This window comes from Balaenoptera ricei, chromosome 4 (assembly GCF_028023285.1).
Source record: "Balaenoptera ricei isolate mBalRic1 chromosome 4, mBalRic1.hap2, whole genome shotgun sequence".
NCBI lineage: Eukaryota > Metazoa > Chordata > Mammalia > Artiodactyla > Balaenopteridae > Balaenoptera > Balaenoptera ricei.
Window position 1 is genome coordinate 24,077,937 of NC_082642.1, and position 21,536 is coordinate 24,099,472.

General features: G+C 35.2%; 1 protein-coding gene across 4 annotated transcripts in view; it reads left to right on the forward strand.

The window, feature by feature from the left end:
* The window catches only part of TOPBP1 (DNA topoisomerase II binding protein 1), a 70,302-nt gene that overhangs the window by 16,217 nt on the left and 32,549 nt on the right, over positions 1 to 21,536 (forward strand). For all 4 annotated transcript variants that reach the window (XM_059920306.1, XM_059920309.1, XM_059920307.1 and 1 more), the window contains 4 exons: positions 14,582 to 14,925; positions 15,576 to 15,748; positions 19,431 to 19,642; positions 20,910 to 21,196. In XM_059920306.1, the coding sequence (XP_059776289.1) occupies positions 14,582 to 14,925; positions 15,576 to 15,748; positions 19,431 to 19,642; positions 20,910 to 21,196 (1,016 nt within the window). The remainder of the gene's footprint in view (positions 1 to 14,581; positions 14,926 to 15,575; positions 15,749 to 19,430; positions 19,643 to 20,909; positions 21,197 to 21,536) is intronic.

Below are 21,536 nucleotides of genomic sequence, written 5' to 3' on the forward strand. Positions count from 1 at the left end.
TTCAGGCTATACTACAAAGCTACAGTAAGCAAGACAGTATGGTGCTAGCACAAACACAGAAATATTGATCAATGGAACAGGATAGAAAGCCCAGAGATAAACCCCTGCCTATAATGGTCACCTTATCTTTCATAAAGGAGACAAGAATATACAATGGAGAAAAGACAACCTCTTCAATAAGTGGTGCTGGGAAAACTGGACAGCTACATGTAAATGAATGAAATTAGAACACTCTGTAATACCATATACAAAAATAAACTCAAAATGGGTTAAAGATCTAAATATAAGGCCAGACACTATAAAACTCTTAGAGGAAAACATAGGCAGAACACTCTATGACATAAATCACAGCAGGATCCTTTTTGACCCCCCTCCTAGAGAAATGGAAATAAAAACAGAAGTAAACAAATGGGACCTAATGAAACGTAAAGCCTTTTGCACAGCAATAGAAACCATAAACAAGACGAAAAGACAACCCTCAGAGTGGGAGAAAATATTTGCAAATGAAGCAGCTGACAAAGGATTAATCTCCAAAATATACAAGCAGCTTATGCAGCTCAATATCAAAAAAAACCCAATCCAAAAATGGGCAGAAGACCTAAATAGACATTTCTCCACAGAAGATATATAGATTGCCAACAAGCACATGAAAGGATGCTCAACCTCACTAATCATTAAAGAAATGCAAATCAAAGCTACAATGAGGTATCACCTCACACTGGTCAGAATGGCCATCATCAAAAAATCTACAAACAATAAATGCTGGAGAGGGTGTGGAGAAAAGGGAACCCACTTGCACTGTTGGTGGGAAAGTAAATTGGTGCAGCCACTATGGAGAACAGTATAGAGGTTCCTTAAAACACTAAAAATAGAACTACCCTATGACCCAGCAATCCCACTACTGGGCATATACCCTGAGAATACCATAATTCAAAGAGTCATGTACCACAATGTTTATTGCAGCACTATTTACAATAGCCAGGACATGGAAGCAACCTAAGTATCCATGGACAGATGACTGGATAAAGAAGATGTGGCAATGTATACAATGGAATATTACTCAACCATAAAAAGAAGCAAAATTGAGTTATTTGTAGTGAGGTGGGTGGACCTAGAGTCTGTCTTACAGAGTGAAGTAAGTCAGAAAGTGAAAAATACCGTATGGTAACACATATATGGAATCTTAAAAAAAAGAAAGGTTCTAATGAACCTAGAGGCAGGACAGGAATAAAGACACAGATGAAGAGAATGGACTTGAGGACACAGGGAGGGGGAAGGGTAAGCTGGGATGAAGTGAAAGAGTAACATTGACATATTTACACTACCAAATGTAAAATAGATAGCTAGTGGGAAACATCTGCCTAGCACAGGGAGATCAGCTCTGTGCTTTGGGTCCACCTAGAGGGTTGGGATAGGGAGGGTGGGAGGGAGACGCAAGAAGGTGGGGGGTATGGGTATATTCGTATGCATATAGCCTATTCGCTTTGTTATACAGCAGAAACAAACAATATTGTAAAGCAATTATACTCCGATAAAGGTGTTAAAAAATTTATTATGAAGTATTTAATACATCCAAAAACATATAAAGAATAATTTAATGAGTAACCTTATACCACTAATCTAGCTATTAGAAAAAATAAAATATTCTACTTGGTCAAAATTCTCCTGTGAACCCCTTCCCATTTTCTTTGTGGTTTACAACGTGTATATATCTGTAAGTAATATATACACTACTTTGTTTTGTGTGTATTTTAACTTACATAAGTGATACATGGTATGTACTCTTTTGCTATCCTAACCTCAGCATGAGAGATATTCATCTCATCCAAGTAACTGGTTATGAATGTACCACACTGGTATATGAACATACCACAGTTTATCTATTTTCCCACCTAAGGATATTTTTATTGTGTTTTTTTTGGTTTTGCTTTGTTGTTTTGCTGATACAGTACAAACCGTACTGCTGAGATTGTTCTTATGTACGTCTCTGTGCACATGAGTAAGAATTTTTCTAAGGTGGGCATGGCTGATTCCTGGGATATGTACGTCTTCCACTTTCTTACATAATGCATGTTGCTTTCTGAAGTGTTTGTTCTAGTTTACCACTTTATACTAGAACAATAATAAGGATTCCTGTTGCACATCCTTTCAACATTTCGAATTTCCCATAAGACTTGAAATTCTTATTAATTTGATGGCTGTAAAGTGGGATCTCATTGTGGTTTTAATTGTATAACTGATTGCTAATAAGGTAGAGCATCTTTTTGAGTGTTATTTGACAAATATTTTAAAGTAGTTGGATTTTTCAATCTGTTATTTTGTGGTTTGTGGTTTTCTATTTTATACAAGTTTTCCTATCTGAAGGTCATAAAGTTATTTTTATGTATATTTTTTAGAAGTCTTAAAGTTTTGCCTTTCTTTCCACATTATGTCTTCAGTCCACATGGAGTTGATTTTTCTATTTGATAAGAAGCGTTCAGATTATCCATGTGGATAATCACTTGTTTTCAAACTTTTTATTGAATAGGCCATCCTTTCTCTACTGATTTGCACTGCCGCCCCTGTCATTTATTAAGGGTCTGTTAAGTGGGGATCTGTGTTTAAGCTTTTTATTCTGTTCCATTGAGATACCGCACTGATAAACCATCTTATTATAATAGCTTTGTGTAATATGTTTTGATATCTGAAATAAAAGGACTCTCCAGTTTTCTTTACAAAAGTGTCATACCCTTTCTTGGACCTTCTAATATTTAAAATTAGTTTGTCAGTTTGCATAAATCAGTATGGGAATTTGGTTGGGATTGTATTGAATTTATAATTTGGAGCAGAATTGACATCTTTACAATGAAAAGATCTTCCTTTCCATGAATATAGAATATCAGCATACAGTTTTATCTTTTTTAATGTTTTTCAATAAAGTATAACTACATTCATAAGATCTTACACATGCTATGTTAACAACTATTCCTAATTTTTTGTTTTCTATTTATGTTCATTTGTTCTTTTTGATATTTTAATTCTTATGTCTTAAAATTACATTTTTGAACTGTTTGCTGGTATATAAGAATGAAATATTTTTAATATTAGATCTCATATTTAAACTTTTCTATAGAACATTTTGGATATTGAGTTTTTAAAAATTGTGGTAAAATATGCCTAACATAAAATTTACCATTTTAACTGTTCTTAGGTGTACAATTTAGTGGTACTACATTCACACTTATTGTGCCACCATCATTACCATTCATGCCAGAACTTTTTTATCTTCCCAAACTGAAACTTTATAGCCATTAAACAGTAACTCTGTATTCCTCCCTCCGCCCAGTCCCTGGCAACCACCACTCTATTTTCTGTCTCTATGAATTTGACCATTCTAGGTAGCTCATATAAATGGACCCATACAATATCTGTCCTTTTGTGTCTGGCTTATTTCACTTAGCATAATGTCCTCAAGTTTCATCCGTGTTTTAGCATGTGTCAGAATTTCATTCCTTATTAAAGTTGAATAATACTTCATTGTATGTTGGAATTGTCTGTTCCTTTCTGTTGATGGACACTTGAGTTTTCTCTGTGGTTGGCTATTGTAAATAATGGTGCTGTGAACGTTGCTGTACAGATATCTGTTCAAGTCCCTGCTTTCATTTCTTTTAGATATAGTCCCAGAAGTGGAATTGATAAGTCATATGGTAATTCTATGTTTAATTTTTTGGGAAACCACCTTGCTGTTTTCCACAGTGGTGTACCACTTTACATTCTCACCAGCAATGCACAAGGGTTCCAGTTTCTCTGCATCCTCACCAACATATTGTTTTTCTGGGGTTTTTTAATAAATATCATCCTAATGGGTATGAAGTGGTATCTCACTGGTGGTTTTGATTTGCATTTCCCTGATGATTAGTGACGTTGAGCATCATTTCATGTTTTTATTGGCCATCTATAAATCTTCTTTGGAGAAATGTTTATTCAATTGGGTTGCTTTTTTTTGTTCCTGAGTAGTAGGAGTTCTTTATGTATTTTGAATACTGATCCCTTATCAGATATATGATTTGCATATATTTTCACCCATTCTTTGCCTAGCCTTTTCACCCTGTATTCTTTGATGGACAAAAGTTTTAATTGTGATGAAGTCCAATTTATCTATTGTTTTCTCATTGCCTGTGTTTTTGGTGTCATAATTAAGAAATCATTGCCAAATCTAACATAATGATGCTTTTCTTGTATGTTTTCTTCTAAAAGTTTTGTAGTTTTTATTCTTTAGGGCTTTGATCTGGGTACTATGTACTTTTCCTGTGCTCATTAGAATTATCATATGGTTTTTTCTCCTTGATGTGGTAAATTGCATTAGTAGATTTTACATTGCTAAATCAAGTTTAAATTCTTCTGGATATGATACATTCATCTTTTTTTTACTGTGTTCAGTTTACTAATATTTTATTTAGGATTTTATCTATTCAGTGTGATATTGGCCTATAATTTTCCTTTTCCTGTTGTCTTTGTTGGGTTTTGTTATTATTGATAAAATGGATTGGTGAGTTACTTTTTTTTTTTTTCTTTAATCTCAGTTTGTGTAAGATTGGAGTTCCCTTATACTTGAATGTGTGATGAAACTCATCTGTCTAACGGCCTGGTGTTTTTTTGTAGGAAGATTTTATAGTACAGATTTATTTAATGGATATGAAACTATTTCATTGTTCTGTTTCTTCCTGAATAAATTTTGGTAAGCTATATTTTCTAGGAGACTTAAACACCAGTTTTATTAGTCTTTTTAACAAACCAACTTTGATTTTTGTTTTTGTTTCATTAATTTATTGTCTTATTCTTTTTTTTCTTCTCTTTTTTCTTCTGATTTCTTAAGTTGCACAATTTGTTTTTTTGTAGTCTTTTTATCTAAGTGTTTATGTCAATAGATTTCTCTGAAAGTACTAACTCAGTTATATTTCAAAAGATCTTTTATGTAGCATTTTTGTACTTGTTCAAGTCTAAATATATTCTAATTTTACCATATCTTTGGTCTATGAGCTGTTTAGGAAGTGGTTTTCATAAATGTTCTTCTGTGCCTCAGAAAAATAAAGTGTACTTGTCATCTCCTTTTGCAGGGTGGACTTGGTGGTAGTGGTGGTTGATTGGGTTTTGCTCGACATTTTCACTGAAGGCATTTCCCTTTAGGGTTTCTGAGTGGTAAGCTATACTCTGCCCCACCTCTAATTTGTGTGAGACCAAAGGCTTGACTCTTATCCCTCTATGTGATATCCTTAAATTCTAAGGGTATAGGGTCACTGCCAAAATAGATGGTAATCGTTAGCTTTAGTAATCACTTAGTGATCTGAATTCATGCTACTACTTCATTTTTAGCCCTTGAGAATTTCCCTTGCTTTCTTGCAAACTCAGCTATGTATTTATAAGGATACCTTTAATATTTCATCCTGTATTTCAGGTGTTTTTAGTGAGTGGGTTTTGAATGTCTAGCCTACCATATTTCTAGAAGGGAACTTTCAGTATTCTTATTTTTTTATCCACACTATTTCTCTTCACGGTGTACTGCAGAATTGACTTTTGTCAGACCACTTGCTCATGCTTTAGTAGTGTATCATATCAGATCATCCTAATTTTTTAGGATGTTCTAGTATAAAGAAGCCACAGATTGACTGGAAGTAGTTTTATGCATTATCCTTCAACAAGGGTACTTGCTGGAGGCAGGCAGTTCGTTTCTCAAACCTTCCTTTCTAAAGCAGCTAGTAGTCTACTGACTTTTAAAGGATTTAGTGACAGTAAATCTCAGTGAATCCCCAAGCACCTAATTTAGAAGAATGTAATCAAGTATTTTACAATTACTTCTTAAAACAAAATTACTTTTGATTTGAGAGAGCTTTTTCAATAATAGGCTTGTCAAAAAGCCTATTATTATTCAGTAGTCTGTTGGGCTACCGAATGACATCTATTTGAGAAAGGGTTTTATTTCTAAAATAAATGGGAAGAACTACTGTAGAACATGTTAATTTATTCTGAGTCTTTAATAACTTCAGGGTTTTACTTATCATTTATAAGAACTTAGTATTTCTAGTTTGTTCTTCTAGTAGTCTAAAATTCCCCTGGGCTTCTTCCTTCTTCCCATCTCACCACCTATATATAGACATCAAACAAAGTTGTTTTTTTCCTCCTAGATGTGATTGTGAACAATTTTAATGGCAAAATATTTTGTTTTTACATTTTATATTAGAAATATCTATTTTAAAAACTACTTTCCAAAATGTTTTATAGTATCATGTCACCTTTATTTCCATCTAAGCTTATTCATCCTCATACATCTCTATAAATTATAAATATACTGTTATCCCTTATTCCTTATAATATGAAACTGAGGGTCATAGAGTCTCCTGACCTACTGATCAGTAATGCTCTAGACAAAACTGCTTCTTCAGAGTTGTCAGTAAGAGCAATTTAAATACTTGTATTAAGTAGGAATTAAAGTATATATAAACAGTAATTAGTTTAAAAGTGAAAACGGTCATGTCTATTGGAGATGAAATAGAAATAAGAAGATGGCATTATAACATAATGTTATGGACCCTGGAGTCAGACAGACTTCGGTTTATATCTCATTTCTGCCACCTAATAACTGTATGACTTTAGGTAAGTTACATAACCTCTTTAAGCCTGGTATTCTTCTTGAAGAAAGGGTATAGATACAGCAATAGAACGAACCTAATAGTATCATGACCATTAATTACATGCATGTAAAGCACTTAGGCACAGTGCCTATGTAAATAAATGTTAAGAATCCTTGAATAGCTTCCAGGCTTGTTGGAATCCCATGAAGCAGGGCTTGGCAAACTGTTTTTGTAAAAGGCCAGACAGTAAATATTTTGGGCTTTGCCAGCCACATTCTCTCTCTGTCACACATTCTATTTTGTTTTGTTCTGTTTTTGCAACCATTTAAAAATGTAAAAACCATTAATACACAGGCCATGGGCCCACTTTGGCCCCTAGGCTGTAGTTTGCCTATCTCTGCTGTAAGGCATTACTCTTCAACACAGCACCACTAGAGTTTTCAAAAACATACTAAGTTTTTACCCCTTAAACTTTTAGCATTGATTTCATAATATTTATTACATATTAGGAACTGCATTTTCTTTTTTTTTTTAAACAGCAAGTCAGTAGAGCAACTGCTCCTAATCTCTTTATTTTTTTTAATTTAATTTTATTTATTTTATTATACAGCAGGTTCTTATTAGTTATCCATTTTATACATATTAGTGTATACATGTCAATCCCAATCTCCCAATTCATCACACCACCACCCCCCGCCACTTTCCCCCCTTGGTGTCCATACGTTTGTTCACTGCATCTGTGTCTCATTTTCTGCCCTGCAAACCAGTTCATCTGTACCATTTTTCTAGATTCCACATATATGCGTTAATATACGATATTTGTTTTTCTCTTTCTGACTTACTTCACTCTGTATGACAGTCTATAGATCCATCCACATCTCTACAAACGACCCAATTTCGTTCCTTCTTATGGCTGAGTAATATTTCATTGTATATATGTACCACATCTTCTTTATCCATTCATCTGTCAATGGGCATTTAGGTTGCTTCCATGTCCTGGCTATTGTAAATAGTGCTGCAGTGAACATTGGGGTGCATGTGTCTTTTTGAATTATGGTTTTCTCTGGGTGTATGCCCAGTAGTGGGATTGCTGGGTCATATGGTAATTCTATTTTTAGTTTTTTAAGGAACCTCCATACTGATCTCCATAGTGGCTGTACCAATTTACATTCCCACCAACAGTGCAAGAGGGTTCCCTTTTCTCCACACCCTCTCCAGCATTTGTTGTTTGAAGATTTTTTGATGATGCCCATTCTAACTGGTGTGAGGTGTGATACCTCATTGTTTTGATTTGCATTTCTCTAATAATTAGTGATGTTGAGCAGCTTTTCATGTGCTTCTTGGCCGTCTGTATGTCTTCTTTGGAGAAATGTCTATTTAGGTCTTCTGCCCATTTTTGGATTGGGTTTTTTTTTTTAAATATTGAGCTATATGAGCTGTTTATATATTTTGGAGATTAATCCTTTGTCCATTGATTCATTTGCAAATATTTTCTCCCATTCTGAGGGTTGTCTTTTCGTCTTGTTTGTAGTTTCCTTTGCTGTGCAAAAACTTAAGTTTCATTAGGTCCCATTTGTTTATTTTTGTTTTTATTTCCATTACTCTAGGAGATGGATCAAAAAAGATCTTGCTGTGATTTATGTCAAAGAATGTTCTTCCTATGTTTTCCTCTAAGAGTTTTATAGTGTCTGGTCTTACATTTAGGTCTCGAATCCATTTTGAGTTTATTTTTGTGTATGGTGTTAGAGAGTGTTCTAATTTCATTCTTTTACATGTAGCTGTCCAGTTTTCCCAGCACCACTTTTTTTTTTTTTTAATCAGTCATCAATTTTATACACATCACTGTATACATGTCAATCCCAATCGCCCAATTCAGCACACCACCATCCCCACCCCACGGCAGTTTTCCCCCTTTGGTGTCCATACGTTTGTTCTCTACATCTGTGTCTCAACTTCTGCCTTGCAACCCGGTTCATCTGTACCATTTTTCTAGGTTCCACATACATGCGTTAATATACGATATTTGTTTTTCTCTTTCTGACTTACTTTACTCTGTATGACAGTCTCTAGATCCATCCACATCTCAACAAATGACTCAATTTCGTTCCTTTTTATGGCTGAGTAATATTCCATTATATATATGTACCACAACTTCTTTATCCATTCGTCTGTCGATGGGCATTTAGGTTGCTTCCATGACCTGGCTATTGTAAATAGTGCTGCAGTGAACATTGGGGTGCATGTGTCTTTTTGAATTATGGTTTTCTCTGGGTGTATGCCCAGTAGTGGGATTGCTGGGTCATATGGTAATTCTATTTTTAGTTTTTTAAGGAACCTCCATACTGTTCTCCGCAGTGGCTGTACCAATTTACATTCCCACCAACAGTGCAAGAGGGTTCCCTTTTCTCCACACCCTCTCCAGCATTTGTTGTTTGTAGATGTTCTGATGATGCCCATTCTAACTGGTGTGAGGTGATACCTCATTGTAGTTTTGATTTGCATTTCTCTAATAATTAGTGATGTTGAGCATCTTTTCATGTGCTTCTTGGCCATCTGTATGTCTTCTTTGGAGAAATGTCTATTTAGATCTTCTGCCCATTTTTGGATTGCGTTGTTTGTTTATTTAATATTGAGCTGAATGAGCTGTTTATATATTTTGGAGATTAATCCTTTGTCCGTTGATTTGTTTGCAAATATTTTCTCCCATTCTGAGGTTTGTCTTTTTGTCTTGTTTGTGGTTTCCTTTGCTGTGCAAAAGCTTTGAAGTTTCATTAGGTCCCATTTGTTTATTTTTGTTTTTATTTCCATTACTCTAGGAGGTGGATCAAAAAAGATCTTGCTGTGATTTATGTCAAAGAATGTTCTTCCTATGTTTTCCTCTAAGAGTTTTATAGTGTCCAGACGTACATTTAGGTCTTGAATCCATTTTGAGTTTATTTTTGTGTATGGTGTTAGGGAGTGTTCTAATTTCATTCTTTTACATGTAGCTGTCCAGTTTTCCCAGCACCACTTACTGAAGAGACTGTCTTTTCTCCATTGTATATCTTTGCCTCCTTTGTCATAGATTAGTTGACCATAGGTGCGTGGGTTTATCTCTGGGCTTTCTATCTTGTTCCATTGATCTATGTTTCTGTTTTTGTGCCAGTACCATATTGTCTTAATTACCATAGCTTTGTAGTGTAGTCTGAAGTCAGGGAGCCTGATTCATCCAGCTCCGTTTTTTTCCCTCAAGAGCACTTTGGCTATTCGGGGTCTTTTGTGTCTCCATACAAATTTTAAGATTTTTTGTTCTAGTTCTGTAAAAAATGCCATTGGTAATTTGATAGGGATTGCATTGAATCTGTAGATTGCTTTGGGTAGTATAGTCATTTTCACAATGTTGATTCTTCCAATCCAAAAATGTGGTATATCTCTCCATCTGTTTGTTTCATCTTTAATTTCTTTCATCAGTGTCTTATAGTTTTCTGCATACAGGTCTTTTGTCTCCCTAGGTAGGTTTATTCCTAGGTATTTTATTCTTTTTGTTGCAGTGGTAAATAGGAGTGTTTCCTTATTTTCTCTTTCAGATTTTTCATCATTAGTGTATAGGAATGCAAGAGATTTCTGTACATTAATTTTGTATCCTGCAACTTTACCAAATTCATTGATTAGCTCTAGTAGTTTTCTGGTGGCATCTTTAGGATTCTCTATGTATAGTATCATGTCATCTGCAAACAGTGACAGTTTTACTTCTTCTTTTCCAATTTGTATTTTATTTCTTTTTCTTCTCTGATTGCCGTGGCTAGGACTTCCAAAACTATGTTGAATAATAGTGGTGAGAGTGGACATCCTTGTCTTGTTCCTGTTCTTAGAGGAAATGGTTTCAGTTTTTCACCATTGAGAATAATGTTTGCTGTGGGTTTGTTGTATATGGCCTGTGTTATGTTGAGGTAGGTTCCCTCTATGCCCACTTTCTGTAGAGTTTTTACCATAAATGGGTGTTGAATTTTGTCAAAAGCTTTTTCTGCATCTATTGAGATGATCACATGGTTTTTCTTCTTCAATTTGTTAATGTGGTGTATCACATTGATTGATTTGCATATATTGAAGAATCCTTGCATCCCTGGGATAAATCCCACTTGATCATGGTGTATGATCCTTTTAATGTGTTGTTGGATTGTTTGCTAGTATTTTGTTGAGGATTTTTGCATCTATATTCATCAGTGATATTGGTCTGTAATTTTCTTTTTTTGTAGTATCTTTGTCTGGTTTTGGTATCAGGGTGATGGTGGCTTCATACAATGAGTTTGGAAGTGTTCCTTCCTCTGCAATTTTTTGGAAGAGTTTGAGAAGGATGGGTGTTAGCTCTTCTCTAAATGTTTGATAGAATTCACCTGTGAAGCCATCTGGTCCTGGACTTTTGTTTGTTGGAATATTTTAAGCCAAAGTTTCAATTTCATTACTTGTGATTGCTCTGTTTATATTTTCTATTTCTTCCTGGTTCAGTCTTGGAAGGTTATACCTTTCTAAGAATTTGTCCATTTCTTCCAGGTTGTGCATTTTATTGGCATAGAGTTGCTTGTAGTAGTCTCTTAGGATGTTTTGTATTTCTGCAGTGTCTGTTGTAGCTTCTTTTTCATTTCTAATTTTATTGATTTGAGTCCTCTCCCTCTTTTTCTTGGTGAGTCTGGCTAATGGTTTATCAATTTTGTTTATCTTCTCAAAGAACCAGCTTTTAGTTTTTTTGATCTTTGCTATTGTTTTCTTTGTTTCTATTTCATTTACTTCTGCTCTGATCTTTATGATTTCTTTCCTTCTGCTAACTTTGAGTTTTGTTTGTTCTTCTTTCTCTAGTTCTTTTAGGTGTAAGGTTAGATTGTTTATTTGAGATGTTTGTTTTTTCTTGAGGTACGATTGTATTGCTATAGACTTCCCTCTTAGAACTGCTTTTGCTGCATCCCATAGGTTTTGGATCGTCATGTTTTCATTGTCATTTGTCTCTAGGTATTTTTTGATGTCCTCTTTGATTTCTTCAGTGATCTCTTGGTGATTTAGTAGCGTATTGTTTAGCCTCCATGTGTTTGTGGTTTTTACGATTTTTTTCCCTGTAATTGATTTCTAATCTCATAGTGTTGTGGTTGGAAAAGATGTTTGATACGATTTCAGTTTTCTTAAATTTACTGAGGCTTGATTTGTGACCCAAGGTGTGATCCAATATGGAGAATCTTCTGTGCGCTCTTGAGAAGAAAGTGTAATCTGCTGTTTTTGGATGGAATGTCCTATAAATATCAGTTAAATCTATCTGGTATACTGTGTCATTTAAAGCTTGTGTTTCCTTATTAATTTTCTGTTTGGATGATCTGTCCATTGGTGTAAGTGAGGTGTTAAAGTCCCCCACTGTTACTATTTTTATTAATTTATTTATTTATTGTTGGCTGCATTGGGTCTTCGTTGCTGTGCGCAGGCTTTCTCTAGTTGCGGGGAGTGGGCTACTCTTCGTTGCGGTGCGTGGGCTTTTCATTGCGGTGGCTTCTTTTGTTGTAGAGCATGGGCTCTAGGCGTGCGGGCTTCAGTACTTGTGGCACGTGGGCTCAGTAGTTGTGGCTCACGGGCTCTAGAGAGCTGGCTCAGTAGTTGTGGCGCGCGGGCTTAGTTGCTCTGCTGCATGTGGGATCTTCCTGGACCAGGGCTGAAACCCGTGTTCCCTGCAGTGGCAGGCAGATTCTTAACCACTGCACCACCAGGGAAGTCCCCCCACTATTATTGTGTTACTGTCGGTTTCCTCTTTTATAGCTGTTAGCAGTTGCCTTACGTATTGAGGTGCTCCTATGTTGGGTGCATATATATTTATAATTGTTATATCTTCTTCTTGGATTGATTCCTTGATCATTATGTAGTGTGCTTCCTTGTCTCTTGTAACAGTTTTTGTTTTAAAGTCTATTTTATCGGATATGAGTATTGCTACTCCAGCTTTCTTTTGATTTCCATTTGCATGGAATATCATTTTCCATCCCTTCACTTCCAGTCTGTATGTGTCCCTAGGTCTGAAGTGGGTCTCTTGTAGACAGCATATATATGGGTCTTGTTTTTGTATCCATTCAGCAAGCCTGTGTCTTTTGGTTGGAGCATTTAATCCATTCACGTTGAAGGTAATTATCGATATGTATGTTCCTATGACCATTTTCTTAATTGTTTTGGGTTTGTTTTTGTAGGTCCTTTTCTTCTCTTGTGTTTCCCACTTAGAGAAGTTCCTTTAGCATTTGTTGTAGAGCTGGTTTGGTGGTGCTGAATTCTCTTTGCTTTTGCTTGTCTGTAAAGCTTTTGATTTCTCCATCGAATCTGAATGAGATCCTTGCCGGGTAGAGTAATCTTGGTTTTAAGTTCTTCCCTTTCATCACTTTAAATATGTCATGCCACTCCCTTCTGGCTTTTAGAGTTTCTGCTGAGAAATCAGCTTTTAACCTTATGGGAGTTCCCTTGTATGTTATTTGTCGTTTTTCCCTTGTTGCTTTCAATAATTTTTCTTTGTCTTTAATTTTTGCCAATTTGATTACTATGTGTCTCAGCGTGTTTCTCCTTGGGTTTATCCTGTATGGGACTCTCTGTGCTTCCTGGACTTGGGTGGCTATTTCCTTTCCCATGTTAGGGACGTTTTTGACTATAATCTCTTCAAATATTTTCTCTGGTCCTTTCTCTCTCTCTTCTCCTTCTGGGACCCCTATAATGTGAATGTTGTTGCATTTAATGTTGTCCCAGAGGTTTCTGAGTCTGTCTTCATTTCTTTTCATTCTTTTTTCTATATTCTGTTCCACAGCAGTGAATTTCACCATTCTGTCTTCCAGGTCACTTATCTGTTCTTCTGCCTCAGTTATTCTGCTATTGATTCCTTCTAGTGTATTTTTCATTTCAGTTATTGTATTGTTCATCTCTGTTTGTTTGTTCTTTAATTCTCCTAGGTCTTTTTTAAACATTTCTTGCATCTTCTCGATCTTTGCCTCCATTCTTTTTCCGAGGTCCTGGGTCATCTTCACTATCATTATTCTGAATTCTTTTTCTGGAAGGTTGCCTATCTCCACTTCATATAGTTGTTTTTCTGGGGTTTTATCTTGTTCCTTCATCTGGTACATAGCCCTCTCCCTTTTCATCTTGTCTGTCTTTCTGTGAAAGTGGTTTTAGTTCCACAGGCTGCAGAACTGTAGTTCTTCTTGCTTCTGCTGTCTGCCCTCTCCTAATCCCTTTATTTTTAAACCAGGACTTTTCCAGTGTATAACACCCTGCTAGTGTTGGAAGGTCTCCTGCAGAGGCAGGGAGTAGCTATGTCTCACCGTGAGGACTAGGACACTGGCAGCAGCTGCATTTTCATTATTGACATTTATATTTTAAAATAGCTATGCTTTGTTCTTCTACTACCCATTTATTAGCCAACTTTATCCTGAAATGAAATAGTTGAGACTGTTGGGTCCTTGATCAGTTGTTGTCTTAAGAACCTATATAGAAGCTAAATAGCTCCAATTTCATTATGAAACTTTTTAGAAATTTTTGGAAGAGAAGTAACCATAATTCTCTTATTATTGCATTTATTCAGTTATTTCCATGTGATGGCCTTGACCACTTAGGCCTGTTGCTTCCATTTTTTCCTTAATGATATTTTCTTAATTCTGTTATGAATTATCTGAACTAGTTTCGGAACTCAAACAGGCCCATGGAGTTACTGGAGCTTCATAATTTTCAACTAATTAGAGTTTTCTAGTACACTAGCAATACTTAGAATAGTAACATGATTGCTGTTCTTCTAGGATAGTAATACTTATAACACTCCTGGGAACCCAAAGAATGGGATGGTTCATATTCTTTCTTCATTGTATACTTATAAAGCCTTAGTTTTATATGTGTAGTCACAGTTCTCAGGTTCCATGTTACCTTAATATCCTTACTAGGAAATAAACTTTATAAAATAAACTACCTGTTAGAAAACATTTCTTTTTCTGTTCCAGTTGAAGTTGCGAAGTCTGAAGTTGGGCCCTTTAATGATTCTGCTCATGTGGAGCCCCCTGATGATTCTACTCATATTTCTCTGCAAGAAGAAAACCAGTCTTCCGTCAGTCATTGCCTCCCTGATGCTTCTACAATTACTGAAGAAGGTTTATTTAGCCAAAAGAGTTTTCTTGTTTTAGGTTTTAGTAATGAAAATGAATTTAATATTGCAACTATCATAAGAGAAAATGCTGGAAAAATTGTGTCACTTCAGAGCAGAGTTGTTGCTGATTATGCTGTGGTTCCTCTGCTGGGGTGTGAAGTACAGGCAACTGTGGGAGAAGTTGTTACAAATACGTGGCTGGTAAGAAAACACTGTAGCAGTTGAAATGTAGTATTGAAGGATGTCTGAAACTAAGAGTACACGTTTATTTCTTAGGCAGTTCAGTTTCAGTAAATTGGTATTTGGGTTTGAGCACTGTCTGGATTTTGCTTTTAGCAAAGGAAATTGTAAATAATAAACTATGCAAGCTTCTTGGTCCTAATCCTGGTAGAATAGAGGGGCCACACTAGCAGTGTTCCTTCTTAGGAAGTTACTCCAGGTCATCTCATACTATTTCAATTTTCCTAGTTTTCTTACTACCAAAACATGACATACACTTTTGTATTATTCCATCTTGTTGGCTTATCACTAATAATTTCATCATTGATTTTTTTTTCAACTTTCAAAGAGAAAAAATGATAATACTTCGGAAGAAATTAAATTTTAAGCAAAATTCAATAAATTCGATGATAAATCTGACTGATTTTAACATCCTATATAATGGATTGATGTGTATGTATTTCTTTAATGTTATAATTTTAAATGTGTTGAGAATGAGCATATATACACATTTATCTGAAAGTAAAATTGCTTTTCATCTAAACTAAAATTACGTTTACTGTAACTGAACCAGTGTTAACCACTAGTCGCTTATTTCAGGTTGATGTTATTGTTTCTCTTGTTTTTAAAAGGTAACTTGTATAGACTATCAGACTTTAATTGATCCAAAGTCAAATCCTCTCTTCACACCAGTCCCAGTAATGGCAGGAATGACTCCTTTAGAGGATTGTGTTCTTTCATTCAGCCAGTGTGCAGGAGCTGAAAAAGATTCATTGACATTCTTAGCAAATCGCCTTGGAGCAAGGTATGTAGTATTTTTAGTGTACCTGCTGTCTTGGTGTACTTTTTATTTGTTTTGACTTATAGAAGAGCATTCAAATTAGGATTTCACTGGGTGTCTTTATAATATTTATGAGGAATGTGTTGCATATCTATGTGATGGCTCAAAGTGGGAGAGGGAGAATGCTGTTAGATGGATGCCTGGCAAATGTTAAGACTCCAAGTATTAATGCTTACCTACCAGGAAAGGGAATATTTAAAGCTGATACATGGGTCGTTATTGAGTGTTGCTTGTCTAAGCATTATTTATTCCCTTCCATGTGCCATATGGATGATTTATTCTTTTTCAGTGTACATTCGTTGTTTTTCTGCAGTGCAAATGTTAAGCAGGAATAATGAATACTTTGGGAGAAAGAAAATGAATTTTAAAGTTCCAAAATCCAAATTAGCCCAACCTGTAAGTGAACTTTAATGGTGGCTGTTTAAAAAGGAAGTAGAAAACTCATTATATAAATAAATATAAATGAACTAAACTTTACATTAAAGGAAAAGTTCTTTTAGATTATATCATGAAGCAGCACTTAAAATGCTTTTAAACAAGAGACACATCTAAACCGAAATGATTCGGAACATTCGGGAAGAAACAAAAGATGGGCAAAGATACATCAAAAGAAAGGAGAGTGTTGCAGTTTTAACGTCAGACAAGTTTGGATTCAAATCAAAAGGCATTAAACAGGAAAAAGAAGAGCACTGTAAATAAAGAGTGCTATTCACACTGAAGGTAAAAAATATGTATATACCAAATAGAGCATGACTACCATTCATAGAACAAAAACAGCAGGAAATTCAATGAGGAATCAGCAGAAACGTTAATTGTAGGAGACTTTAATTCCCACCTTTTACCTCATGACAGGTTAAATGGAAAACTATAAGGATACAGAGTTAAACAGCATAGTTAGCTATCCACCCTAAAACAGTGACCATACCATTTCAGACACCTGTGGAACACTGATAAACATTGCCTGTATAGAAATTGGCCACAAAGAAAACCTCAGTAAGTTCCCTGAAGTAGAAAGAGTGGAGACCATATTCTGTAATCACAGTGCAAAAAAAAAAAACCGAAAAACTAGAAATGAGTAGTAGAAATAGAAAATGAAAAGACTTTATCAACTGGACATTTTAGAACTTTTTAGTAACTCTTGGTTCAAAGAGGAATTCAAAACCACTTTTAAGCCTAGAAATCATTATCAACCTGATAGTAACAAGCAACACCAGAGAAAGGATCAAGTATTTATCCTGCTTTTCCTATACAGTCTGTATCAGAGTACCATAGTAATGGATAAGACAGTTTCCCTTTATAGAAGTATTCCAACAAATAAGTGAAAAAAGAATGGTAAGATTGTGATTCTTAAATGTGACTAATAAATGAAAGAATCTAGGCATTGAAAATCAACAGTTAATCACATACTAAAGAGAAAACCAGACATTATATGCTTCCTTGTGAAGAATACATCACCACCTTGAAGTAGTCTTAGCAAAATAATGAAACCTCAATCTAATAAAACCTAGATTCAACTACTGAATTATAGGAAATACAGGAGAATAACATGTTCTACTACAGCACAGCAATACAGTCAGCAAAATCCAGACTCTGAGATAACTCTACATTATAGTGTCTTCAGCAAGGGAGCAAGGAAAGAAGAGGGAACCTGCAAGCTAAAAGACATAACAAATTAAATGTAGTGTTTAAGGATGCACTATGTGATAAAACTAAAGAAAAGTAAGGAAGTGATAATCAAAAATATCCAAATAGTGGCTACTGTTAGCAAGGGAGGGAAGGGGGTTAGTAACTGAGAAGAGGCACGTTGGAGAGGTTCTGGAGTGACTGGTAAGATTCTGTCTTCTGACGTGGGTGGTGGATATAAGGGTTTTCATCTTATGATAATTCATTAAATTGTATATTTCCTTTTTTGCTGTGTTCTGTACTTGGATTATACTAAACAGTAAGATTTTGGAAAAAACTGAAATTGTAGCAAATAACAATAACAAAATATGGCAACAGACTAAAGCGGTGCTCACAGAAAAATTCAGCAAAGTGGTTATGTAGAATATTAATATACAGAAGTCACTGACCTTCATATGTACAACCAGTTAGAAGAGCTAATGAAAACAAAGGTCTCTTACTAAATCTGTAGTAAGAGATAAAACACCTAGCAACATGATGTGGGATCTAAAAAAACAAAACAAATGAACAAACAAAATAAAACCAAAATAGACTCATAGATATAAAGAACAAATTAGTAGTCACCAGAGGGGAAGGGAATGGAAGGTTGGGCAAAATAGGTGACGGGGATTAAGAGGTACAAAATTCCAGTTATAAAATTAAAAAGTCACGGGGATGTAATATTCAGCATAAGGAAAAAAGTAATACTGTACTAGCTTTGTATGTTGACAGATGGCTACTAGACTTTTGGTGTTGATCATTTGTAATGCATTTAAATGTTGAGTCACTACGTAGTACACCTGAAACTAATATAATATTGTATGTCAACTATATTTCAATTTTTTAAAAAAATTTAAAGTGAAACTTGGAAGAGCTACAGAAACTTGTAAAATGCTATTGAGGGAAATAAATATGACTTGAACAGTATGAAAGATGTATCTGTTCTTGGACAGGAAGACTAAACATTGTAAAGAAATTTTTTAGAGAGGGCAATAGCAAACTAATTCTTAAATTCAAAAAAAATATTAGCAAGCAGGAAAGTCATAAAAATTCTGAAATAGAATAGTTATTTAAATATATTTTGTAAACCTCACTAGATAAAATAGTGTGTCTGTAAGTAGCAGAAAGTTCAGTGAACAGGCAGAAAGTCTAGAAATAGACCTAAACACAAACAGGAATTTGGTATATGATAAAAGTGATATTTCAACTTATTGAGGAAGAGATGGTTTATTTAATAAATATGATTCAGTAAAGTTGGAGCAACATCTCATCCCAAAATAAGTACCAAATTAATTGATCAGTGGGTTAAATGTGAAAAATGAATCCATGAAAGTACTAGGAAAAATGTGGAATATTAAAAAAATCTTAAAAGTGGGAATCTAGACCTAAAACCCAGAAGTCCTAAAAGAAAAGACAATTCTGTTTATATCTCATATTCTGTTTTTGCCCCCATATTCTCTTTAATATTCTGTGATCATGAGGAAGGCGTTTAATTTCTCTGCATCTTTTCCCAGGTCGTATTATTACAATAATTTGTAAAATATTGGTATTTCACAAATATTGAGAGGATCGAATGAGATATGTGAAAATACTTGGAGAAGTTGTAGTGGGCTAAAAGATATAATGTGTTATTCATACTCTTCCTTTGCTCCCCTAGTTGTTCCATGCTGCCTCCTTTTGGGAGGAAAGACAAGGTGGATGGGTGATGACTAATTAAATAGATGGTTTTTCTGGTTATTTCTTGTAAGTCTAGTTTAATTTGCTTATGTTTTTATAAAAAGTTTAATTGTAGCAATATATTTTCATTCTAGAGTAAGCACTTGTAAGGGGATTAGCTTAATTTAAGAAATAGAACCAACTTTTAATCTGTGAGTATTTTCTTATATTCAGAACTCTAACAAAACCATTGTATTAGAAACTTCATTCTTACTTTGCTGGCTGATTGTGTAAATGACATTTGCTTTTCTTTAAATGTAACTTTCAGTGTTCAAGAATTCTTTGTTCGGAAATCCAATGCAAAGAAAGGCATGTTTGCCAGTACACATCTTGTATTGAAAGAACCAGGTGGTTCTAAATATGAAGCTGCCAAGAAGTGGAATTTACCAGCGGTCACTATAGCTTGGCTGTTGGAGACTGCTAGATTGGGAAAGAGAGCAAATGAAAGCCATTTTCTGATCAAAAATTCACCTAAAGAAGGTTAATACTTTTATTTTGTCCTTTTATATATATTTTTTTACAATTTGATGGTTTCTGGGATATGAATGTGCTAAAACTTATTTTTAGGACAGGTCATTAAAATTTCTCCCTTTCACGTGAGCAACTCTTGGGCACTCATTATTGGGGGTGTGGGCAAAATAAATATGCGTTCATAGCACAAATGTTTAATTTGTATCTGTACTATCAAGTGTAGGCACTATCTGAAAGCTAGAGGGTACAGAACAATATAGGAGCATTCTAGGGTCTCAGTGTTTGAAGTCTAATGAGCTTAGATCCCATTTACTGTTCCTTCAGTGGCTCACACTGACACATCTTATGAGTAAAGTGCTCTCTATTCCTCATCTTTGGGCTTTTGCATGTTATCTCTTGCATGTCATCTCTTGCCTGCTTCATGCTTGCCTGTTCCTCCTTATCTTTCATTTCTCAACTTGGATGTCACTTTCCCTGGAAAGCCTTCCTTGACTCACCAAGTATGGCCTTTGTCTTGCCATAACACCCTGGCCTTTTGTAGCTCTCATCCCAGTGTTACCGTTCTAGTTTACTTTCATGTTACCCCGCTAAACCATAAGCTCTGAAAAGGCAAGGAGTACGTGTGTCTTGTGCATTATATGTTTTCATTGTCTAGATTAGGCCTGGCATGGAGCAGCCGTCTAATAAGTGTATTTGTTAAATGTTGAAAAAAGGTAGGAGGCAGGGTGGGAGGACACAGTAGCCTCTCTTGTAAGATGATGATGGCATCCCTGTGCAAACTTCAGGGAAGCTTCTCAAAGCTATTACTTACTACTTTTATCTAGACAACCTGGAAATTTTACAATGCAGGCAAAGTAATATCAAAACTTCATTAAGCACTTTCCGAAAACTTGACCGTAGTTGTTAACTCTGAGTACATGTAATTGGGATTTTCTTTTTTACTCTGCCATTGACTAAGATGACATTATTTATATAATTTTGGGCAAATTATGAGGTTTATTGAGAATATTTCAAGTTACAACAAGATGAAACAGGAAATCTAATTTCATTAATTATTTGTTTCAGTTGATGTACTTGTCTAACTCAACACATATTTTAATATATTGTCTGCTTTGTTTCTTTGAAAGTAGGTATATAACTTTGTGGTTTGAAGTATACTTGAGAATTCACATGAAAACTCACAATAAGATGTAAAAACATCACTTCTTGTGTGCCTCTTTAGACACAAAAAGACATTAGTGGCTCACATTTGTTTCTTTTCATTTTAAATCTCTAGAACAAAGTTTGGAAACTGAAACAACAAACGGGGTGAATCTAAATCCAGATACTCCAGAGCATCCTGTCACAGACCTGGAAACTCACAGAAAAACAGCCGTTACACCTTTAGATATGAACCGCTTTCAGAGTAAAGCTTTCCGTGCAGTGATCTCACAGCACTCCGGACAGGCTTCAGTCTCCCCTGCAGCAGGACAACCACTTCAGAAGGAGCCCTCATTACGCCTGGATACACCATCAAAGTTTCTGTCCAAGGACAAACTCTTCAAGCCTTCCTTTGATGTGAAGGTAAGGCTTATAGAAAATGGTCCTGGAGATAACAGTTCTATAGCTTATAAAGTAAAGCACCAAGTTCTCCATCACCTCTGAAGTTTGTAGTAGTAACTTCCAGAAATGTTGGCAAATAGATGCCTAGTATTGAGTCCCTACATATATCCAGGGTTGAGGTAACAGCTAGAGATATATAGTGTGAAATCAGGACATCTGGATTCAAGTCCTATATCTGTCATGAACGGTATGACTCACAGATCATTTAACATATCTGAGCATTAGTTCCTTTTGTACAAAGAGCATAGTATCACTTACTCTGAAAACTTACAGGTTTATCATAAGGATTAAGTGAAATTAT